Source organism: Dermacentor andersoni, chromosome 3 (assembly GCF_023375885.2).
Source record: "Dermacentor andersoni chromosome 3, qqDerAnde1_hic_scaffold, whole genome shotgun sequence".
Classification (NCBI taxonomy): domain Eukaryota; kingdom Metazoa; phylum Arthropoda; class Arachnida; order Ixodida; family Ixodidae; genus Dermacentor; species Dermacentor andersoni.
This window is the reverse complement of record NC_092816.1, coordinates 162,292,300-162,316,105: the sequence shown is the minus strand read 5'-3', so window position 1 is coordinate 162,316,105 and position 23,806 is coordinate 162,292,300. Positions and strand designations below refer to the sequence as shown.

General features: G+C 47.8%; 1 protein-coding gene across 2 annotated transcripts in view; it reads right to left on the bottom strand.

Moving 5' to 3' along the window:
• The window catches only part of LOC126524536 (LIM/homeobox protein Lhx1-like), a 197,347-nt gene extending 173,852 nt beyond the window's left edge, over positions 1 to 23,495 (bottom strand). For both annotated transcript variants that reach the window (XM_050172834.3, XM_050172835.3), the window contains exon 1: positions 22,958 to 23,495. In XM_050172834.3, coding sequence (XP_050028791.1) covers positions 22,958 to 23,133 — 176 coding nt within the window. In that variant the 5' untranslated portion in view covers positions 23,134 to 23,495. The remainder of the gene's footprint in view (positions 1 to 22,957) is intronic.
• Between the last annotated feature and the right edge of the window lie 311 nt (positions 23,496 to 23,806).

Here is a 23,806-nt window from a genome sequence, read left to right as displayed (position 1 = left end):
AAGACGGGTGCAGCCTCTTTACAGCAAAAATCTCTCTTTTGTCACGGTTGTTTCTTCTTATTTTTTGTTCTAACCACATGTCATCTTTTCTGTAAACCCTGTTATTGTTGTATATAGTTTTGCCTTACCGAGCCGTTACAACAATCCCGTCGCGCATTTCTCCTTTTCTTTTTTTTTTGTTTGACATGTCCTGTTGATTTGTCACGAGTGCAAGCTCGTTACAGCTACAATTTGTCTTAGCGGTGGATAAGCGGATCCCCAATGCTACGTACGCATTTAAGCACAACGCCTTACCTGTTTTACGTATTCCCTAACGAAGGCAGGACCCCGGCCGAAACGTAGGAAATAAACTATCGTTTTTTTTCAGTTTGTGCGTCCTCAAACTACAAATGCCTGTTAAACTACCGGATATATATATATACATATATATATATATATATATATATATATATATATATATATATATATATGCCAATGTGGAATGTGGTAACAGCAAGGAGTTGCGCGCCCCCGCTTAGAATACGATGCGGACAAAAACATGAAAAAGAAATTCCTGCAAACTCGGTTCTTCACCAACTTTTCTGTAATGACGTAACCGAGTTTTCAAAACTTCCTTTGGAAAGATTTTCTCTGAAAGCGCCGAAGAGCCAATTAATGAATTCTCAACTTTGTCATCTGGTTTTCTTTTTTTATTATTACTGCGTCTTTAAAACGAAGCTGTTAGGCTAGAGTTGGTCGGGATTTTCGAGTCCGTCGCCAAAAAAGAAATAAGAATGAAGCGAAAAATCAGGCTTTGGAATCAGGCATACAACACCCAGCTGAGTATTCATTCCAATAGAGAAAAGCGCCAAACAAGCGTCAAAATCGCGATAAGGCGCCTGCGAACAATGCGAGGCATGTTCCTTCTCCCCGCGTGTGTTTACCGGTAAAGTTTACGGACGCGTAAGCTGCTACGCTGGGAAAGGCGCAACAGCAGTAAACGAATCAGCGAGTGACGTCACCAAACTTCATATGCAAAAGGGAGACGTGCCTAGCAACCCAGTCAGTTCATTGCAAAGACCGTCATGGGTAGACAACGCAAGGTTAAGGCTCCCCAAGAGCAGCTCGAATGCGATGAGCGTCGAAGAGTGCAAAGTCGTAATGCTCAACAACAGTGTCGTCCCATATGACCGGGCAGAACAATAAAACATTTCGTATCCCCAATGGCGGCATTTGAGTGGTTTTCTAACAACTTCGCTGGCCACCCACTTCCGCAGGGTCGGGATGGCGCGTCAATCTTTCTTTTTTTTTTTGTCCAACTGTATCGTTTTCATGAAAAAAGAGAAAAAGAAAAACACGGTTTGTCTGTAAGGCGAAACAGCGCCACATCGGTTTCGCTCGGCTTGGCTCGGGACACCACTGGCAAAGACGTGCTGCGCGCCTCATCTTTGCGACTTTCGGCTCCGCGCCCGCGCATCCGCGGAGGAGCCAAGGGAGGCGGAAAAGGAAAGCGGGGAAGGGCGGCGAAGGGAAAACGCCAGCGAATGAAGGAAGACACGAGCCCCTCGTTTGTCCTCCTCGTTTTTCTGCCGACGACTTGTTTGCGCGGTAAACAATCCCGCTCATCGCCGTCCTTGCCCGGCCTTGCCCACGCTCCCTCGCGGACTCGCATCATCGTCTCGCTGTACGTCCTCGGAGGATCGCGTTATGTACCGCGCGGGTCCCCCTGTTTCACGTGTGCCAGCGTACAGCGATGTAAAGACACGCAAAGCGCTAAGGAAGCGAGGAAGGCGCGCATCGCTTTCCCCCAGCACTCTGCAGCCCCGCGCTAGGCGACGCTCCACGCTGGATCTTTTTTTTTTTTTTTTGCCGACCGCAGTAAAGACGGCGCTGGAAAAGCGTCATTATGTATTTAGCCCGCCGGCGTCGGGCGAACGTAATCGTTCCCGAGGCGACCGACTGCTCGCGCCCGGCGCTGCTAACGCTGTAATGGCGGTAAGAGAGAGAGAAAGGCGACGATCGTCGTAGTTAAATATGTGCGCCGTTTAACGCCTTAATGGTCGCTAGCTATTGTTTGCTCGTTAGGGCGGAAATTTTATTACAGGTAACTATATGCGGCCGTGAAGCGCGATTTAAAGCGCGCGCGCTATTTTTTTTTTTTTCGTCCCGTGGGGAGCATGCTCCGCAATTATGCGTCGTTTGAAGCGACGCTCGCGGGCTTTGTATACGCATCTCCTGGCCGTCGAGCGCGTTCGAATGTGGCTCATGCGACCATGGACTCCGAGATCAGGCCGGCCTGGAGCGGGTCTTCAAGGCGCCAGATTTCCGAGGTCGTGACGCGAGAAACTAATTAACACACAACTGTGTAGTGTAAAGCTTCTCTTAATGCGCGGCTCTCTTAATTAGCGAAAAAGGAAAACGCCGTGACCGCTTTCAAGTTCCTCTTCAACATCTCAAGTGGCCCGGAATAGCGATCAAAACGTCAACTACATGCAAACGCATTTATGTCGCATTTTCGACGTGGTGCCGATGCATCGAGATCACGCAGCACGATGTTGATGCTCTAATAAGTACTCAACTAGGATTCACGTAGTTAGTTAATCTCCTATAGCCATTGGGAACGTGCTCCCGTTGTAGCGTGCAAAATGGCGCGACGCCAACCAGACGCGCTGGCGCCGCGAATGCGCTCCGTGTGGTTGCGCCGCTTACCACCATGGCCCGGAAAGAACACTGACACCCCGCGCAGTTACTTGCGTAATGTTGGCTACATGTACGGAGAAGCTAAGGATCCACGTAAAGCGGGTTGGGCGGCGGCTTGCATTGTACGTCCACGCAACGCTCGTGTGGACTACATTGCAGCCACATGGGCCATGGGGGCGCCTTGTTCGCGTTGCGAGCGCGACGAACCGCGTCGGCTGGCGCATTGCGTTCAGTCGGCCGTCATTCATCAGCAGCGGGAACAACATGCGCGTGCAGACGGGAGAAGGCGGATTGAAAGCGCGAATACACAGTAGAAAAAAAAAAGAAAGAGGAGGAAAGAGAGTGAGACTAAGCAGCAGTGTGCGCGCATGCGCGCCTGCGGCAAACTTTCAGGTAAACGCGAGCCCACAAGGATCTCTCGCAGAGTGATCTGCCCAGGACACGCGAAACGGTTCAAAGCACGCAGCGCGCACGGGTGGCTCTCACGATGTGAGAGAGAAAAAAAGAAATCGGGGAAAGAAACATCCCATGAACTCGCCGGCGCGGTGGTGCATGGGGATAGCAAAATATCGAGGGGGCCTGCAGGAGCCCGACTGATATGCGTGCGCTGCCGTATGTATACAGCAGTGAGTGATGAGCATGTAAAGGGCCGTTCCTTTAAACGGGTTGCACGCCCTCCCGCCTGGCATGCGCGGGCGCGCACTGCGAGTTGCGCGGACCAAGCGTGATGCTCACTCTCTCTCTGCGGGAGAGCCAGGCATATACGTGCGTGAGCCACGCACGACCCACGGACGTTAGCGCGAAGAAAGAATTACAGTGGCACATATTGCATGTAACTCGCGTCGCGGTTTGCCGGATCAATGGCTCTCCGGTGTGCCCCGTTTAATGCATCGATCGTCGCGTCAGCCATAATCCGCGAGTGGGAGACGGGACACCGCGACGAGAACAAGGAGGCTGTGAGGGGAAACAGTCGAATTGGAAGTATACCGAAGGTTTCATCGCTGGATCAGGCCTGAGGACACGCACTGAGTGTCTGTTCACGTGCACGCCACGGAACGAGAGATGGGAAGGCAGTTGCTAAGTCATCGCTTACCGCTTGGACCTTCCTTCCTTTCGTGCTAAATTTGTGCCCGCTCGTTGTCAAAAAGAAAAAAAAAAAGAAAGACACAGGGAAGGAAAGAAATAAAAGGCTGAAAGTTAGGCTGTCCATGTGCACTTCGTCGCAACCATTCACGTTGTAGGACGTTCGCTTTGCTTCTGGATGCCAAATAGTGAAGGGGCTCGGCGATCTGTCGCGATTTGACAACCTGACAGTCGGTGCATACGTGTAAAAAAAAAAAAGGGACAAAAACAAACAGCTGATGTTGACTGAGAGATACAACATGCAGGCCCTGATCCATGGTGTTGTAACCGGTCGACATAGAGCTGATTTTCTTAATTGTTCTTTCTTTTACGGTCCTATCAACTTTCATCTTCGTCGCCGCGCTTAATTGCTTTTACATTCTCCGCTAAAATTTATATGTGCGCTAATTATGGGCTCAGCATGGTCGTTCGACTGGGTACTTCTCACAAATACTACTTTTTATCTAATATTACTCTTGTTGTTAATGATCAGCGAAATTATTATTGTTATTATTATTATTATTATTATTATTATTATTATTGCTGTTGTTGATGTAGTTTCTGCTTATGTTAAGCTGTACTTTCACGTATGTCAGTTGCAATTCACCCACTAGAGCCATTCAGCGCGTTTGGCTTCCTCCGCAGACTAACAGCCGCCACTTTCATTTAGGCGGTCGAACCGGACAATCGGGTAGCTGATATTTGCAGTGGACGTTCGTCGCGTGGTGGAAAACATTTTCTAACGGGCGCGTCTAGGCTTTCCAGGCCCTAAGCTCGCCAGAGAAGTAGCCGGACAGCCCAGGGGCGCAACCACACCCCCCCTCCCCCAAACACAGACAAAACAAAGACAAACTTTTCAGCAGCCAAAGTGGACAGAGAACAGCTGCCAGTATCTCTTAACCGCGGCAGAGAGCTAGCGTTTAAAATACCCATTACAGCGGACACAGGGATCGTCACGTTGTATAAAGATGTTATCATGCTGCGGAGCATTTTATTTTCTTGTATGTGCACCGAGCTGCCCCTGAACTTAGTTGTGCGTGTATAGTCTTCCATAAGTGTTAGTTACGTACATACATGAGGATTGAGCAACGGTTCACGTCTGTAAAGTGCATTTCGAATTTGTGTAGCGACGTGGACAACGGTAAAGTGTTCATCGATCACTGCGATTCGGCAGCCGTATCTCTATTAGCACATTCATAAGACGCACACACACACACACGTATGTATGTGATATGTATGGAAAACGTATGTATGGGAAACGATGCTTTCGCGAAACGGTCAATGAAATGTTATAAATTTTCCCGTTTCATTCCTGGGTTTGGCTTAGAAGAAACAGGCACGCCCATGCGCTATCGCGTACCCGTGATACATACGCAATATGACAAAATCTTATAGGCTTGTGTTTCTTCGTGTCTCCATATTTATTGTAATTGCACCGGGCCGCTACTTGGCCAGTCCCTCGCTTATAGGGTATGTGGCACAGTATGACATCATCATCATCATCATCATCATCATCATCATCATCAGAATAATAATAATAATAATAATAATAATAATAATAATAATAATAATAATAATAATAATAATAATAATAATCAATACGCGGACACACCTCTTACGATCGCCCTGTTGTGGGTATGTGGTACATTTTGGAAGTCATAACCATAATCAGCAAGCAGCGATCACCTGAAAGAGCTATTCGGCATTGGCACGAGACAAGCGTACGTGTGTTTGTGCTGCTTCCATGTGCGGTTTCGCATGTATGTATACTAAGGGGAGAGAAAACAATGTGTTTGTGGCCTAATGATTACAGCATCGGTCTGCTGCGCTGGAGCTCGAATTTCGAATACCGCTGCCGGATACGATCAATTTTCTTTAAAGTGAATGCCGATATACTCGGTGAGAACCACACCAGCGACCGACCGTCCGAAAGACCGACCGACCAACTCGGAAGAAAACATGGAGTGGTAGGCAAGGAACCTTCACCTTGAAGAAAAAAAAAAGAGAGAAAAAAAAAAAGGAAACGGTGTTTGCTGCAACAAGCAAGTAGCGAATAAAAGGCCGCGACAGACAAGCATCGAATTTCACGCATGACTCAACCAAGTCAGCAATCTTAGATACGCCTATATATAAGACGTCAGTGCCTTCGATATGGCGATTGGTTGACTCCGTAAAATGCAACACAAGTAAGGTTTTCAGGTCGCATGCTATTTCGACTTTATGCAGGTCACGCGGGATTAATCTGGCTGAAAATGTGTTCATTATTACGAGAGAATAAGAAGGCAGAACTCCCATTAATTGAATTTCGCGCTCAAACCTCGACCTAGGTGCTCCTACGTCATTGTGACGACACAGGTTTCACAGCTTTATTTTTTAATTCCACGGACCGTTTTAGATGTGAAAATGGTTTAGAACTAAATTCGCTCAGTACTGGTTTCGAGTAGTTCTGACTTACTAAGCCTCTTCTCAAGGTAAGGGTGATGGTTATTTTATTGCAGGAGCGCAGTTTAGTAATTTACTATTACTTCCCAGCCAAAGCGGCCATAGTTCGATGGGGGCGAAATGCGTGTAAACATCCCTGTGTTTAGATTTACGTGCACGTGAAAGAACCCCAGGTGGTCCAAATTTCGCGAGTCCCCTACTAAGGTGTGCCTCATAATCAGAGAATGGTTTTGGCACGTAAAACCCCCTAATCTAATTTTTTATTTACTATTACAACTGAACATTCATACTTATTGCCCTACTTAAAAAACAGAAAAGAAAGTTGCAGCCTTTACAGTGAATCTTGTCCCCAAGCTATAAATGTCATCTATAATCGTCAACCCTTACTTCCAGGTCACGAACGGCATGAGTAGGAATTATCGTCGTGGCGTAGCATTCTTGACAGGAAAGTAGCGAGCGCAGAATTTGCAAGAAACGAAAGCAAGACGGCAGTGACGATTTTTGTCTGGAGATAAAAGACACCCCAAGGGGCGTACATATTTTCTAGAGTGCCCCTTTTAAGAACACCAGAAGCGGAAGTTCTGCAAAGGTCGCACTATAGCTATAGCGCGGTAACGTTGGACTCGTCGCATGGCAGAGAGCCACTCGTCGGAGGAGGAGAGGCCGAGCCCTGCTGGATCGAGGCAGCTGCCGTGCAGCGGCAGCGGCGGCTGAGTTACGAGCCAGGCTGTAACTCAGGGGTCCGGCGGCCGTGCGCTGGCGTCGTGACCCGGCCGCGTGGTGGAGAAGAAAGGCCCGCGCGTGCCCAGACCGTTTGCGCCTTTTCCCCCTTTTCTTAAATATATTTTCTTTCTTGCGCTGGGAGTTAACACGCCCGCACTCCTTTCCACTGTGCACCCAAGCCTCTCGTTATATTGAAAGGTTACCGGGGGCCGCTGTGCCTCAGTGAATTTGTATACATATGGCGTTATAAGTCTACTGCAATGCATGGAGTCTGGGATTAGAGCACAGAAACGGTATAATGTGCGCCTATGGGCGTGGGATTAGGAAGCATATTTCGAGAGCTAACGAGGTCGGCGGTGGGGTGCAGGGGCATGTGCTTATTTCACACACCGGTACTTTTTTTTTTTTTTCGTCATTCTGGCACCCAGGCCTAATTTACCATATCGAGGAAGGACGGGTGTCGGCTAGGTTTCAGGAGGGGCCAAGTGCACTGCCTCCACCCCCCTGCCCTCCTCTGCTTCTTGTTGCGCAGGCCCTATATGGAAATGGGTGCACGCGAAATAAGCACGCGTATGGGTAAATATTATGGTGTAGTCCACCATTATGGCATACCTCACAGTCCATTGTGTTGCTCCGCAGTGTTAAACTCGGTTGCTCAGTAATCTCGCGAGAAGAAGGAAGTGCAATGGCGACCTCAGGCGAGGCGTTCTCGCGCGCAACTGCGCACCTCGCTCTGCCTTGGCAGGCTTCGCCTGGTTCGTGACTTTGCCTGCAGACCGCACTCTGCCACGCAACTCTGCGCGAGATCCTTTCGTGCCAAAATCACGAAATTTCACATCTCAAAAAAAAAAAAAAAAAACCCCTCCTCGTAATGACGCTCGAGCGTGCGTACAAGCATACTTCGAGCAGGTGATGCTTCCAAGCGGCCTTCATGCAAAGCCATTGCGAAAGCTCCTTGCTCGATCGCGGAGCTCGAGCAGAGAGGACGCTATCACCAGCCAAGCCCAGCGACGAGCCAGATTTCTCAGTGGCACAGGGGCGGGACGGGGCCGGGAGCGAAGCAACGGCGAAACGAAGCGACTGTCAATCTCGCCGCGCGAAGACAGGCTGCATGTCTTCGCGTCTTCTCTCGCATCTTCGCTTTTTTTGTTTTATCTCGCATATTATCGCGCATGCATATGTAGTCATCGACGTAAACGCGCCCCGCGCGTGGGAGGTTTATGAGACGGTCTGCAAGCGGGAGGCGTCGTGCGCGGAACGTGCTAAAGTGCGCAGGCCGTCACCGCCGCGGTTAAACTGCTGGCACGCGGTGCCTTCATCATGAGGCGGCTGGTGAAAGTTGTGCCCGATCTATTACAGCGTCCGCTGCCGTGCCGTCGGAGTGCGGGTGACTTCGACGGATGTCCCGAGCGAAAGTCTCCGTGAAGCAGCGACAGGATAACGAAGAAATATTAACGAATGACAAGAGAACAGACTGGTGGGCTAGTTGGTACTGCAATAACTTGAGGCAAAGCGCCAAAAAAAAAAAAAAGAAACAGAAAAAAAACACGAGAACACCAGAAGGCAGCGAAGACTTCTGGTGTCTCGTGTTTTCTTGCGCTTTGCCCCAAGTAACGAATGACCTCATTTACCGTTCAGACAGAGAGAGAGGGAGATAATTTTTATTCGCGTAAAGGCAAAGGATCGAGCTTGACCTCAACTCCTCTGGGCATCTACTTAGATCCGAGGTACAGGGAACTTGAAAATCTATGCATGAGGAGTGAGCTTGAGGACAGACAACCAGTATAGGACGTGAATGTATGCTACAGACATGCCTGTCCAGCAGGCTCGTTTACAGCCGCGAGTATAGACGCTTGTTGCTCAAAAATTCAAGGAGCGTACTAAATGCTCGCTTCGTTGTTCTAAATCAAGCCCGAGAGTGAATTACCGAGACAATGGGCTGTGAGTGAAGCCCCGGTCTTCGCATTACGAGTCCGAGGCTCATTAAACGTTACTCCAAAGACAAAGGCGAAATCAATTTACACTGGAATATCATTTTTCAAAACTGTGCTGAACTCACGTCCTTAGCGGGACATCTTTTTTTTTTTAAAGCTATAGGTTAATTGTGCGCTATAATTCAGCATCGCCTATGTACCTTACCTTTCGTGATAAACGCAAAAAAGAACGACACAGGAGTAGCACAACTATGTGAGCCATAGTGCGACTACTAATGTTTGTTATCGTCATTTATAACGATATCTTATCTTTGGTTGTCTTTCTCCAGACTAGCAGCGCCGTATCACGCGTTTTCTTATACCAGAGACGGACATGATCCCTGCTTTCTTCCATGTATTTTTATACATCGTTCTCTAAAGGGATACCAAGAAATCAAGAATAAGTTTATTTTGGTGAAACATCCTTCACGACTCAATCTGCATTGAGTTTCTGGGGAAAAGTTCGTTATCGGCGAGAACAAAATTATAGGGAAAGTTTCCCTTCTTGAATGTAGCGCGCGAACTGCAGCGTCTGCATGTGTTGTTGTGACGTCACGGATATATTTGCGCACGCTTTGGGCGTTTTGGGCAATTTCGTTTAGAAACGGACTGAAAACTCACTAGGTTGATTCTGTATGTTTGCTTGCCGACGCAATGCACAAATTGTTAAGTAGGAGTGCGCAGATATTCGAAATTTCGATTACAAATCGAATTCAATTCAAGAATGTATTATTTGAAATTGTCCAATATTCGTTTCTTTCGAATGTTTGTGAGACAACAGTTAGTAGAGTCTCTAAGTATGCGGAATGGTGGACCTGAGGACTGTTACGAATGATTTTGCTGCAAGGGCACCAGCTCCCGAGCGAACAGACGGGCAGGCCGCTTGTGCTGAGTAATTCATTCGTTAGGCATTTCTTCTCATTATTTAGGCAAAGCAACTTATTATTCGGCCATTTGCACTATATTTCCACACCGTTAATGTAACGTGCGGTGCTGTAGTGTTTCTCCTTGAACCAACTCTACAGTCTATACGTGCATCCGGTGACATGTCCCCCCCCCCCCCCCCCCGTTATTTTTCATAACTGTCATTGTCATGGTCTACCAGATAACTAAAAGCAGTGGTTTCTTGCAGGTTTACAAGCTTCTCTGCTGATCGAACGTTCATTCGCAAACAGCACGTTACATTGAATAAATATATATGTGTAAATAAACAGTGTAAATAATGTCGATAAATGTCTTTTTTCACTAATAGGACTCCAGGGAAACCTTATATTTGACTGTGTTTTGAAATAAAGTATGCATGCGAAATTCAATTCGACACTCGGAGGTAACCTTTTTCTCAAAAACTCGTATTCCACTTCAAAATTTCGCTTTACGTACATCCCTACTAATAACTATATATAGTTCTAGGCACCCAAGCTAGTTGGGTGCAGGTTTTGTCCAGATTTCATGACGTCACGAGAAGTTATAGCGTGGGAACTCAGACGACGTCTTTCGCTTGTGAATCTTCTTTCTTTTTTCTCGGCACGACTGAAATCACGACAAGAAGACTGGAGTCGCTGCAATATTCGAGAAGTCTAATTTATCAAACCAGCTCGACATTATATCCTTTAGACTCACTTTAAATAAAACGAAGGGCGCGACCACACGCTTGGTCAGCGCCGGGACACGTGATCGGATACATTTAAATCGTCGAACGAGATTAAATGCTAGAGAGCTATACCGTTTTGCGAGCACAGTTGTATAAACTGTCAGCTCGGGAGTCACCGTCCAAGCTGTCAGTAACGCACGAGTGCCTTGATGCGGGAGAGTAAGAGAGAGAGAGAGAGAGAGAGAGAAGTCAGGGATGTTAATCAGTCAAGAGTCCGGTTGGCTGCCCTACGATGGGGAAGGGAGAAGGGGAAAAGAGAGAAAGGAGAAAGAGGGTATAGAGATGGTGCACAGACAGTACTTGAAAACACGAAAAAGCCTCTTGTGTAAACACCTTACGGCTTTTTGTGTCAGCAACCGTGTATCATAAAGGCCAATGCGCACGCGCCTTGGGGGCTTTGTCGACGTTGCGAAGTCCCAAGTGATTATCTAATTGTCCCTGGATAAGTTTATATTTGCTAATATTTGAGAAAGATTTCTGCAGCAACTTGCACGAAGTGAGAGATGACGTGAGAGCTATACGTGATCTCGGCGTATAGGCGAATGAGCCGTCAGCACCGTTGCATGGGCTCGGGAGGGCTCGAAAGCCCGTAGTTCGAAACATTTCGACGGTCACAGCGCTATATAGCAATCTGTCTGATCTTCGTGCTTTGGGGGGAACGGATACCTTCGATATTACCTACCATAAGAGTGAAGCGCGGTGCATGGATGTTCGAGAATCAGGATATTACTACGAAGAGTCACAGTGTTTTTCAAATTCAGTGCACAACCCTTCTTCCGGCCCTTCCGACGTATCCTACCGGGTGCAATGCTGTGACGGACTTCAACACAATTAGTTAAATTGTGCACGTAAACCCTTAAGAAAGAGCGAAGGCAACCTGCGAAGGTGTTTCCTCCTTTGCGGCATCACAGTGACGGCGTGAAAATAAGACTTTCCCCCCCAAAAAAAGTTCGGTCCTGATTTAGCGGTAAATGCCGAGAGAAATGAGTTAGCATTAGGTCGCACTCCTCTGAGGCTCGGGAACCACGATTGAAACCACGTTCACCACTTTGCAAAACGTAGTTCAGGAGCTCACTGGACTCGTGTATTGACTCTTGGAGCGGAGCGCAACTGACGATGGGCGGGAGCAGACCACCGTCAATGGCACTTGTATAACTTCTTGAATTTTTTTACAGGAAGCCACAAACCGAAGGTTGCTAAGTATCATAGTTCTCTGTTTATTTCGTATTGAAATCAGGGAGGTTTCATGAGGACACACCACATAATCGCGGCCAGATCGTTATCAAGCAACGCTGGCGCTGACGCGATTACTTAGTGGCAGCTTTGGGGGTTTGGTGTACACCGGCTTTGCGACTCAATTGCCGCCTGTGTACAGGGATATCATGAAATCATGCAGCACGTCGCACAGGATAATAGAAACTGCACTCACGCGTTTAGAAGAGAGATAACGCCTAAACGAGTTAGCAGTATCTATCGCCTGCACACGTCACTGGTGAAGCCATTTTTTTCAAGGTTAAACAACGAATAAAGAAAGACCTGCCAAGACGTGGCTAACATATTTTTTATAGAAAGTTGCTTCGAAAAAGTGTTATCGAGCAAATGAGCGATGATTTCCCATTTCTGAAAAGATCAGGCTCCTTGTCGGACATTGTATTTGCAACGTAGATAGCGCTACGCCATGCCGTTTGATCATACATACAGAGTTCATGGTGGAGCACATGTAATCTTTCCTTGGCACATAGGAACATCCTAAATGCGTCAGGCTCGGTAACCTAATAATTGAGAAGTGTTAACAAATCGATAAGGACTCTTTTCGCTAGTCACGAACATAACAAGGAAGGCACTTTTCTTATCGTTTTACGCAGGTATCTATGCTTGTTGCAGTTAGCTACAAATGCTGAGTTATCCGTAAAGCCTTATTTTTTACGCTAGTTTGTGTTTAACTATTGCTGCATGAAAATTTCAGCGCTCGTCCAGTGTGATTTCTTTCTCGGCCCTCGCCGTGAACCAACCCTATATATACATCACCCAATTTCCGTTCACTCGTGTTTCTCATCGTCACGGCCAAAGCTCTTTGTGTCGCTAAGCTCTAATTGCCAGTAGTTTTAATTTTTAAGACTAATTTCATTGCAGCTTAAATGAGGCATCATAGCACGAACAACGAATAGCGGTGTTGCATGGGTAATTGATCATGCTCGGTTCACAATGTCACGATTTGTGCATAATGTATACTTACCAAGGCAGCCCGTACACGTACACGGAAGCAAAGCCATGGAACATTTAATTCTAGTTATATACACTGCATATCAAAGTCAGTGCATCAGTATAGACAGGCAGTAGTTGAATATCTAAGCTGATTGTACTGTCCCCTTTTTTTTTGTCTCTGCGCCCGCTGAACTCACACGGAGGCGTAATGCAAAAAGAGCTCGCATAGCGAGAAATGCACACGAGTCATTCAATAAGCCAGACGAGCAAAATTAATTCGAAGCCATCCACCATAGGCGTCGCTCGTAGCACCCCAGTGTAGCTTTAAGGCGTTAAGCCTTGTAACTGAATCAACTTTATCGATAATTTCCATACACGCACGAAAGCATTAAGCGTGTTGCGGTGTTACAACTATTGCTTTCCAAACTGCAGATATAGTTACAACCGAAATAACTTCTAATATAAGCTGTCCACGCAGCACTCCTACATGGAACGAATACGAGAATTGAGCAGCCGGGGCGTGTACCAATTACTGACGACAAATAACGCTTAAGCAAATGTACATTTCTGATAGGCATCGTCCCAAACGACAATGACACGGAGAAACAGAGACGCGCGTAGCGCATGCAGGTACCATAGAAGGAAAGCGCGTGTCCTTGTGTACCGCGAGTGCAATATGGTGCCTGGCACATCGACGTTCATCGACACGTGCATACACGGTTTTCAATACGCGCATGGCGACATCCTCGGGGATCGCTTTTAAGCGTGGCCCCAAGGCTCGCTGCCCGTTAATGCGCATTTCCGTGCGCACAGTTGGCGCGGTAATTTGGTCCTGTACACGGCATTGGGTTGATTTTGCGCTACAACGAACAGCAGGTGCTTGAGCCAAATGAAAAAAAAAAGAAAGTAAAGAAAAGAAAGGAGAAGGTACAAAACAAACGTGCAAGTGGCTTCTACACATTTTTATACCTTCCGCTGCGACGGCAGTTAGCCTATAATGTTTTTGAAGCGTTCTATGACCCGCGTCGCGAGTTGCATTCGCTGCGCAGACTGTAGCACGCAGCCGCAAGATTTGTTGGTTCGAAAACATCGCTGTTATCTTTAACGGATATACTTCTGCTCTGGACTAGTCGCATAAACGTTGAGTGATGGTAAATATAAGCTCGCATTTCTTGAAGTATTCGCCCATTGCCGGTAAGCTAGCGTGGCGTTACCTATTTAAATGTGCCTTCTCTTACTTGGGCTGTCTTTAATGCAGAGCTTCTCAAAGCTTGCTGGATTTCAGTCTTTCGTTGCATTTGCACGGTCTAAGTGTGACAAAAAATTAACCAGACTTGCGTGGACCGCGTCAAATTGCGTGAAGTCGCGGCGAGTTGGTGCGACAAATTGAGGGGGTTTTCGTGTCCTTGCGGATCACACCGACGCCACTTGTAGAGGAAATTATATCGATCCTCTTCTCACATGTAAGAGTGGCTGTTCTGCCACTGCAGAAGCGTATAGGTCACCAATACGTCTCAATATCCCGCTTTAACGTTGTTTTCAAATGCTCGATGGCAACAACTGCTGTTTTCAACGGTCTATCACGGCGCAGGAGGAAGAATGCACGTTTGTTACGGTGATCGACGAGCTATTGACGACGCCCATAAAGCAGTGTGTCATCACCGTTGAAGGGAACGCATCAGCGTTGAGCCCGTGCCACTCTGTTAAGTGCGCATGTGAGTGTGGTTTTGTTGCAGATGACTCGCGGTTGGTGGCGCTTGCACCTTTCCGCACACTTCTTCTATGCACTGACATGACTTAAGCTGCAGGCACCTGTAGGTGTACATGTAGCGTCAGCAGAGTGAGGGCCGCTAGTTGGAGTGTTTCGCTTAATATGCTGTGCATACATATAACAGCTCCCGAGCAATGGTCAGATTCCCGTTTAATAGTATACAGCGCCTCGGCTGTATGCAGACCAGGTCATAGAGGCGGCTCTATCAACAAGCCACGGCGTTCGCATGCGAACAACGCGCCCGATAAGGTTCAGCCACTCTTTAATGATGGGGGCCGCTAAATATACGGTCGCTCTCATAGGCGAATTAACAGCCGTTCGATCGTATCTGTTTGCACGTTACTGTGAGCTCTGTGCATAGCGCAGAGATTTTGCGTACACGACATACCGAGCATATATCCGCGCTTGAGAGGACAATGACCGGTATTTCGCGGGAACTATACTGTAATTTTATGTTAGCGGACGCACCACGCCCCAAAATGATCTGGAGTGAGAACCTCGCAGAGCGGCCCGTTATGTCACGGCTAAAGCATTTCAAGTACCGAGGTCTAAAAACGGACGCTTAGGATAGAGAAACATTGGAATTTTCGCAATGCCTCGCCTACCTTATAGCAGAGTCCTTCCATTTTTTTTCTGGTCACGAAACTGCCGCCTCAGTTTCATATAGAGCCAGCGCCCGCCGCTAGAGGCGCAACCGTGCATGAGAGGGCATGTGAACGCCGCTACCGCTGTGGTTGTGTGTGGGGCAGCCTCGGTATTCTAGCTTTCTCAACTTCCTCAACCGTCGCTTTAGTTTCACGTAACTATTTTTAACATTGAATATGTTTAAATTACTGCCTGAGCGCGTCTTCTGCCATAACCGCGATACGATTATGAGGCACGCCGTAGTGGGGGACTCAGGATTAATTTTGACCACCTGGGATCCTTTAAAATGCACCTAAATTTAAATAAACATAAATAAATGTCTGAATGAGATTTAGGTAGGATTAATGCAAGACAAACTTCGCTACTAAATATATTTAAAATGCACCTAAATTTAAATAAACGGGTGTTTTGCATTTCGCCCCCGTCGAAATGCGTCCGCTGTACACGGCCGGGCGGTCTCGGTCCAGATTTCATCATCGCCGTTCGCCTCAACACTTCGGTGGGCTCCGCTCTTTAATATTTGCCTGAAATTAAACACCGCGCACCCGCCGTGGTTGCTCAGTGGCTATGGTGTTGGGCTGCTGAGCACGAGGTCGCGGGATCGAATCCCGGCCACGGCGGCCGCATCTCGATGGGGGCGAAATGCGCAAACACCCGTGTACTTAGATTTAGGTGCACGTTAAAGAATCCCAGGTGGTCAAAATTTCCGGAGTCCTCCACTACGGCGTGCCTCATAATCAGAAAGTGGTTTTGGCACGTAAAACCCCATAATTTAATTTAAACACATTCGCAACAAAGTGCCAGTGGTCCCACTTATCACCAGATGCAAACATATGGGCTGTTGCACCCCCGCTTACCCGTAAGTAAGCGCCAACTCTCCGTGGCGCATAGCGCCAGATTGTTCGCCGAGCTGTTCACTTTCTGTTAAACTGTGGCAGAGAAGGACTCTTACTGTGGGCAGTATCTAATAAGATCAAAAGAATGAAATTGTTATTGCAAAGGGCTGCTGCCGTAGAATACTTAATAACAAAGAAAAGGAAATGGAGCTGCTCCGTGCCCTTAAGATTTCTCTGCAAAGCGATGCCATTTCTGATTGAGATTTAGGTAGGATTAATGCAAGACAAACTTCGCTACTAAATGTCTTCGGTGCGGCTTTTAGCAACGGATTAAGGTGAACGTGAAGTGTTAGGACTTGCACAGTTGAAACTAGCTGTATCGTAATTAGGCAATTGCCTCAGCAAGCAGTCGTTTAGAAGTGTCAGAAAGCCCAGCACTTATTCACGCTGCTCGTGGTTCAAACGCAGAAACGACGGGACTAGGTATTTTGGTTCTTAATGCGCAACTATTTACAATATGTTAAAAACTTTATAATTCGATTAAGAAAAGAAATAGAACGTGTTGGTGCAAAAACAACATACAAGCACGATCATTTATTTATCATGTAAAATAAGCGGAGCGAAATACAGACAGCACAGAGGCGTCGGGTCACGAATGGTCCACCATTCACAATGCAAGAAGTTTGTTAAAAGCATGACACTGATATAATAAGCATAAAGAAACAACATCAAACATGAGATATATGCATTGGGGGGCAGGAAACAAACACCAGCAAACGAATGGCAATAAATACAGAATGCATAATCGATTGTTTCTATAAACAAGAAAGTGTAAAGCATAAGCATTTCATAACATATGGCAAAACAACTCTCTAAACGAACACAAGTAGCCACATCACAAATGCAGCAATTTTTTTTAATGGCTTGTTAGAGATACCAACATCCTACTTCTTCAGCTGTTACTTGCAACACGTGTTCGGCATCGTTGTCCCACCCCGCCACTTCAACTAAACAGCCCAGCACTCGAGAAATAGCGCAGCACATGCACATAACGCACCCGACCACTCAGCTCGCCTCGCACTGCGCACGCGCTTCGGTACGCGAACGATGCCCTCTGTGGCACAGTGGCGCCGCGTCGCGGCACCTTTGGGCAGCATATGAACCTCTCCCATAGCGTGACGGCGGAGTTTCGTGACCAGAAAAACATAGAAGGACTCTGCTTATAGCAACCTATATATACAGGCGGTGTCGAAACTTCGCGCGGTGTTCCGAAAACATAAAGAAAAGATATGTTTGCAAGATTCCACTGCTAACGAGCAAAAGACGACGAAGAAAGGAAAGTATGCATCGACTATATAAAGTACACGTGTTCTTTTTCTTTTTTTTTTTCAGAAATCGTGACAATCGAAGCGCGAACGCACTGTTCATATAGCAGCATAATGCGTCACTCACCGGCGCGAAATACGGTTGTTCTAAGCGTCCGCCCACTGTGTACATGAGCACCACCACTGAGAGCTTTGACAGATAAAGTAACAACTCATCTTTAAAAGTAGAGCGATACAAGAACATTGTAAAGTGAAGCGCCGCAGCCAGTACGTGATCTACCTATGTGTACCGTACCCTGTACAAATGCGTCGAGACTTGCTTTTACGCATTTGCTCGCAATGTCGCGAAGACGGGTGCCAAGCGCACATATTTCAGTGCTCGTCTCTGTCCGTGTTATCCGCTCATGCTCACACGCATAAGCTACGTTTACGCAATAAGCTCGACAACGTCGGGTCGAGTCGGCTTGTCGAGCAGTAAAAAACATGTCCTAGCGGATTCACGCGCACGCGAACGTGTAGGGTTGAAAGCAAGCGTCGTTGCGAGTAATGGCAATGCGCCTGCAAGGGGGTGGCTTGAGTCGTCGCACGCCCGCTTGTCAAGGTGCATTGTGTGCGCGGTCGGGTCGGGCTGGGCCAGCTCGCTCGACTCCTGAGTCGACCCACTAGCGTCGAGCTCGTGTAGACGCAGCTTTACACACACACACACACACACATCGGAAGGGAGGCACGATGTATAATGAATGGATTGCTATACTTTTCGCGCGGAATATAACAAGGAGAGCGTTTCCTATAGCTCCCAGAAGGACAACCACCATAGCTTGAACTTAGCTCTCCTCTCGATTCCGCGGAATTGAATTGATCGCGGAACCTTCCGAAGAGTGGGGCCCATGCCGAACGCTACCGAGAACACACATTCGTATTTCACTGGCGAGCTGACATTTTTCTCGACACCAGGGTTGGTCGAGATATCCGAAGAGTCGCAAAGGAGCTCGCCACGTTGCCTGAGGGACGGAGCAAAACAAGGCATCATGTCGTCACACACCGATTTTCTACATATAGAGTAGAGTGCTCTATATATATAGAGCATATATATATAGATGCTCAGGAATGCCGGTCTGTATAGCGTCCGAGAAGCGCTGATATGCATACGAGTTCACGAGAACTCTGCCTACGGTTCGGCTAAAGCTAGCATAAAATTCAAATAAAATCGGACGGAGGCTGCCTGATCGAACAGACAGTATACCAGGCCGAAAGTGTATTATAGACCCAAATGAAGGTTGACCACCCTTGTGCCATATGCCCCACGTACAAGAAAGTTAATGTTAGCTGACACACCAGGCACCCAAATCCACACCACTGCTGCAGTTGTAAAACAGCAATCACTTCGCAATCCTGTGCAAGCATTTATTTGCGCACGCGTAGACAAATTCGCAGACGTCCGTGAGGAATTCCCCACTGGTGTTCAGAAACTCATTTTAGATAGTCATCTACCACGAGTTTTGAAACTGACCTGTACTGTTTTGCCGGCTCACTGTTCAAAATGTATTCACTTATCACGCCTGACCGTACTGTGTCTGCGCGACACAATGGCTGCAAAAAGACTGAAACGATAAGTGTGTGGCGCTAATTTGCACACATTAAAGATGGGCGCTGTTTGTACATCGCGAGCTGGAAAGCTATACTAATGCCAAGAAATGGGAAAGCGCGTCCAGCTGGCAGCCAGGCGACGTTAAAAATTTGAAGCAATAGGACTCATATTGCAGATCACAACACTGTGGTTCGTCAGAGCTAGTATATTGACGGAAGTGCGCAGCTGCGGCACTAATTTCTGTGCATTGGTTTGTTCACGGTTTACACGGTGAAAGGCGAACAGAAAGAGTCAATGACCGAAAGATTTCCAGCACCGACGCGTAGGGATCGCGGGAAAAGTAAGCCGTAAAAATAATTTACGCTATATATTCCGTATCGCAATTCGGTATGTGGCATCATCGACACCGCGAAGCGGACATGTTGTTTGTTATATGATGGTTAACTTTCATTGCCCACTTAACGTATTCAAAATGGTGAAGACAATTAGCTATGCAATTCAACCAAGCAGTCGTGCTCTCCGAGAGCTGCGTCAGACATTAGATGTGTTTGTAGAACCGATGGTATGGCTGACCGACCTAGGTTAATTTTTTAGAAAAAAACATAAAATAAAAACGTTCTTTAGTTTTTGTTTGCAGATAAATGCCTGCTGCATCCACGTCTTGCTGGGGCCTCAGTGGTAACTTTGATTTCAATTAACGCCGAACGGCGCATGCCGACCGTGTCAAAATGCTTCGCAACATGGGAATAAAAGTTGTTTCAAACTTGGGCATTGGCCATTTGCCGGTTCATACACGAAATAAATAAATAAATAAATAAATAAATAAATACGATGTTATTTTTGCTATACTGACAGGATGCCGCTTTTCCCAAAAGAGAGAGAGAGAGAAAGAAAAAAAAGAAAGAGAAGAAATGCGGGCATTACAGACGCATTTTAATAGGGGCGCGCGAATGGTAATTTTCGATTTTTGACTTCGGAAGTTACCGCAAGCAAAACACGAGACTTGAAGAAAGGGACGACACGAAGCGGTCGTCCCTTTACAACCGATTTCATTACAGCTGATGGCGTAATGAAGAGAACGCCGATCTTATATAGATCAGACACGCGTGCACCCAAAAAGCCACGTAAAAAACAATAAAAAACACAGAGCGACCTTAAACAGGGATGCGATACAAATACTAAGGTAAACGCTGAGACTATACTGAGGCACCGAACGCGTGTGCATCACATGGAAAGAAACAAAAGTTCTTTCTGAGAAACCGCAACTGACGGCGAGCTAAGGCAGTGACCAAGCTTAAAGCGCCGCATGACCACTGCAGCCTCTACAATCTCTTTTACCAGCTGGCCATGTTTTTCTGCCAACAATCTCAGTCTTCGAAAACAAAGGAGAGCAGCCGAAGCGACTACGGCAATGAATAGCCAAGGCGATTTCTATTCGGGTCGAGACCGCATCGAATAGGAATCGAAGTGCGCCAAATTGAAATCAAATATCGCGAACACTTTTGGAATAGTGGTTCAACATCGAACAGGCGTCCTCACCATTATTACAAAACCGACCTTCACATTCCAGTATATTCACAACGTTAGGAACCTTCTGTCATTACAGTGCACGTTACGAAGTACGGTTTGTTGACAAATGCAGCAATAGGAGCAAACAAACATTTAATTCGTGCATTCAGAAGCCATTGGTGTGTGTGAAAGCGTTACAGCCGCAAAAGTCAGCAGGCTGCCCGAGAGCCGTACAGCGTGCTCCACCACCTAACTTGTCGTGGTTCACGTCAATATATACCGTAACGCTGCCGGCATTTTTTACTACAAGTTCATGCTTCGTTGGGCGCATCTGGCGATTAGGAATATGCGAAATCTATTCGAAAAAAGACTCGTAATTACGAATAGTGACTGTTCATTTCGAAGACCGTATAGAGTATAGGGTAGTTTCGTTATTCGAAAGCTTCAAATATTCGCACACCCCTAGTTTCGAAAGAAGAGGAAATTCGGAATGGTTGGGACGTAAGCTATACATCCGTAACAATAATAAGCGGTCTGCTTGTGAGCAACGAGATTGGATGGCACTTCACGAAATAAAGAAACAGAAACGGTTTTTCAAAATTTGCGACCGTCTGTAAAGTAAGCTAGGATTAATTTTGCTAGAATATATTCCCGTCCTATCGTCCACCGCTCACGGTCGGCAGATCGCGGTGATATAGTAAGCGGAGTATTGTAATTTTTGACTCCCCAGTCCTCTGAGGTGTGTTCGCCAATATCTGGCATGAAAAGATTTTGGGCTACGACTCCCGTGTGACAATATAGTGCAGCGATCACGGGAAAGGAGAGAGAGAGAAGAAAAAAAAATCCTTTATTGTAAGAAGTTGTCCGTCTCTCGGAGGCCTCGTCTATACAGAGAAATAATAGTCGTCCTCCTTTCCACAATCAGAGGCGAGCTGACGCGGACGGGCATCCTTGCATCCATGCGCGTATCATGCCTGTATATAGCCAACCCTTTATTCGCCATTTGTGCGAGCAAAAGTCTGCGTGGAGTTCTGTTGAAATAAGGAACGAGCATGCGAATGTTTTTTCCATATACTGCGGATATTGGCTGTCATTTAGGTGCAATTCATGACTCCCGCCCACGGTTCAATTTTTTTTTCTCTTTTCTGTGGAAATATATAGCATCCCGTGAGATGCACGAGTACTATTTGTGCTTTCCCACCTATATATACAGCTTGATTTATATCGATCTATCGGGAAATAGTTCACCGTTGAGAAAGGTCACAGTAACGGTGATAAAGTAATCATCAAGGGCATGTTTCAGGGTGTCGCGCAGGAATTCTGCCGGACACTCACATGAGACATCAGTAGACAGGGAAGGTACATCACCGTACGCATATATACGGCGCTCGCGCTTCCGAAAGACCGCGCACGATCTTCGACCAACGCTTCCCTGCAGGTGCCTATATATCTATCTATATACGCTCCGACGAGAAATGGACGGCGCTGCTCTGCTATACATGGTGCATGTGAGATGACGACAAATTAAACGAGACTCCAAGGGACGTTATACTTATACCTCGTGTCTGTGTAGCAGTTTTGCCTATATATATATTCGTATGTATATTGTTAGACCAATCACACGTAGCGCTGTACGGGAAAAATTAAGCCTCGTTTAGCGCCATGACGCAAGTGGGAACGCGACTTATCCGAAGCGTTCCCGACTTCGCAGCTGTATCGGACTCGACAATCACGATGCGCTTTCCAGCAACTTGACATGCGTGGCTGTCGAATGCGGGTGTGACGTTAATTTGAACTTTTTGAGCAGCAAATGCAATGCTGCGATAGCTTTGTTACGAACATTATGTGCAGATCGCTTCTTCGAACATTTCTGCCCTGTCGAAAACCGCGCCGTTATCTATTCACCAGTGCGATGCGACAGTATACATCTGGCGGGTTCACGTGTGGGGCGCAATGGGTTTGAATGGCGGACACCGCAATTGCAGGGCACGGCAACGTCAATTCCCTTCTTCGAAACTGCTTGTAGCAAATGCTGGTAACTAATTGCGTTTTGGAATAACTTTATTGCTTACTCGTGTTATCCTACTTGCGGCACGAAAAAAATAAATAACGTGTACGCTACGCGGCGTAAGCGACGGCTGGTTTCAGAGCGTCGTTATACACCGCGTGGTGTTTCCTTTAGTGCCCCATTACTGCGTATACTCAAGGAGACTGCGCGGTGCACGAATTACTAAGAACTGCGCGGTCGGATGTGTAAACCATAGCGATGCACTAAGGAAGAGATTTGTCGCAGACAATGCGGTGTCCTGGAACGATGGCCCGAAGTGAATGCCATGCGCTGTAACTCAGTTTATAACGGAGGTCTAAGCGTAAGCGAATAAATGCGCGACGTTTCACAGTGAAATGCGGCTTGTCTTTTCTATGCGCCGATATCTCGCGCACACGTTGTCGCTCTCGTAAGGCACAAACTTGCCACGTCGGTACTCACTTGAAGAAGTCATTCCGACAGAAGAGCTTGCCATCCCTGGAGAAGCACTTATCGGTGAGGTTGCAGCGGCAGTCGCAGCACTGGACGCACTTGGTGTGCCACGATCGGTCCAGCACGTTGAGCAGGAACCTGTCCAGGATGGGGCGATCGCAGCCCGCGCACTGCACCATCTTCATGGCGGCCGCCGCAGGCCCGGGCCCCGCGCCCGCCGCCCGCCCCCGCCGGCGAGTCACGGTGAACGCCGCACTGCGCCCGGACGCGCACCCGCTGAAGAATGAGGCACGGCGAAGCGCGCACGGGCCCCCTTCGAAACGGAACGCTCCGAACAGCAGGCGCGCACGCTGCCCGAGAGCGCACACGGCCGAAAGCACGCGCCGACTGAGCGGCGTGGACGGCAGCAGCAACAGCAGAGCGAGCGCGCGCCTACTACAGCTGCTGCGGCAACAGCAACGCCGTGTGTGCGCGGCGTGCTTTTCCTCCACCGACCACGCACCGCTCGCACAACGCACCACGTTCTCCGCGCCGTGCTGCAGTGGCACCGCCGCTCCGCTCCACCGGCAGAGCGCCACATTTCGGAGGGGGTGGAGCGCGCAAAAGCGGAAGGCGGAGCCGCGAGGGACCGCCCCGCGAGGTCGACGGGCCAATGGCGCCGCCGTCGTCCCGAGAAACGCCGAGACGCGCGCGCGCAGCACTGCCGAGCGCGCACACGTGAACGAGCGAGTGCGTCGGCGAGCCTCAGACACGCGGCACTTTTTCGAAGGCGGTGGCGCGCTTGTCTTCGTTTTTGCGCGTTCAGAGCGTCGTCTCTATTTTCTTGGAGAGCGCTCGCTCTCCGCAGGCAGCGCGCTC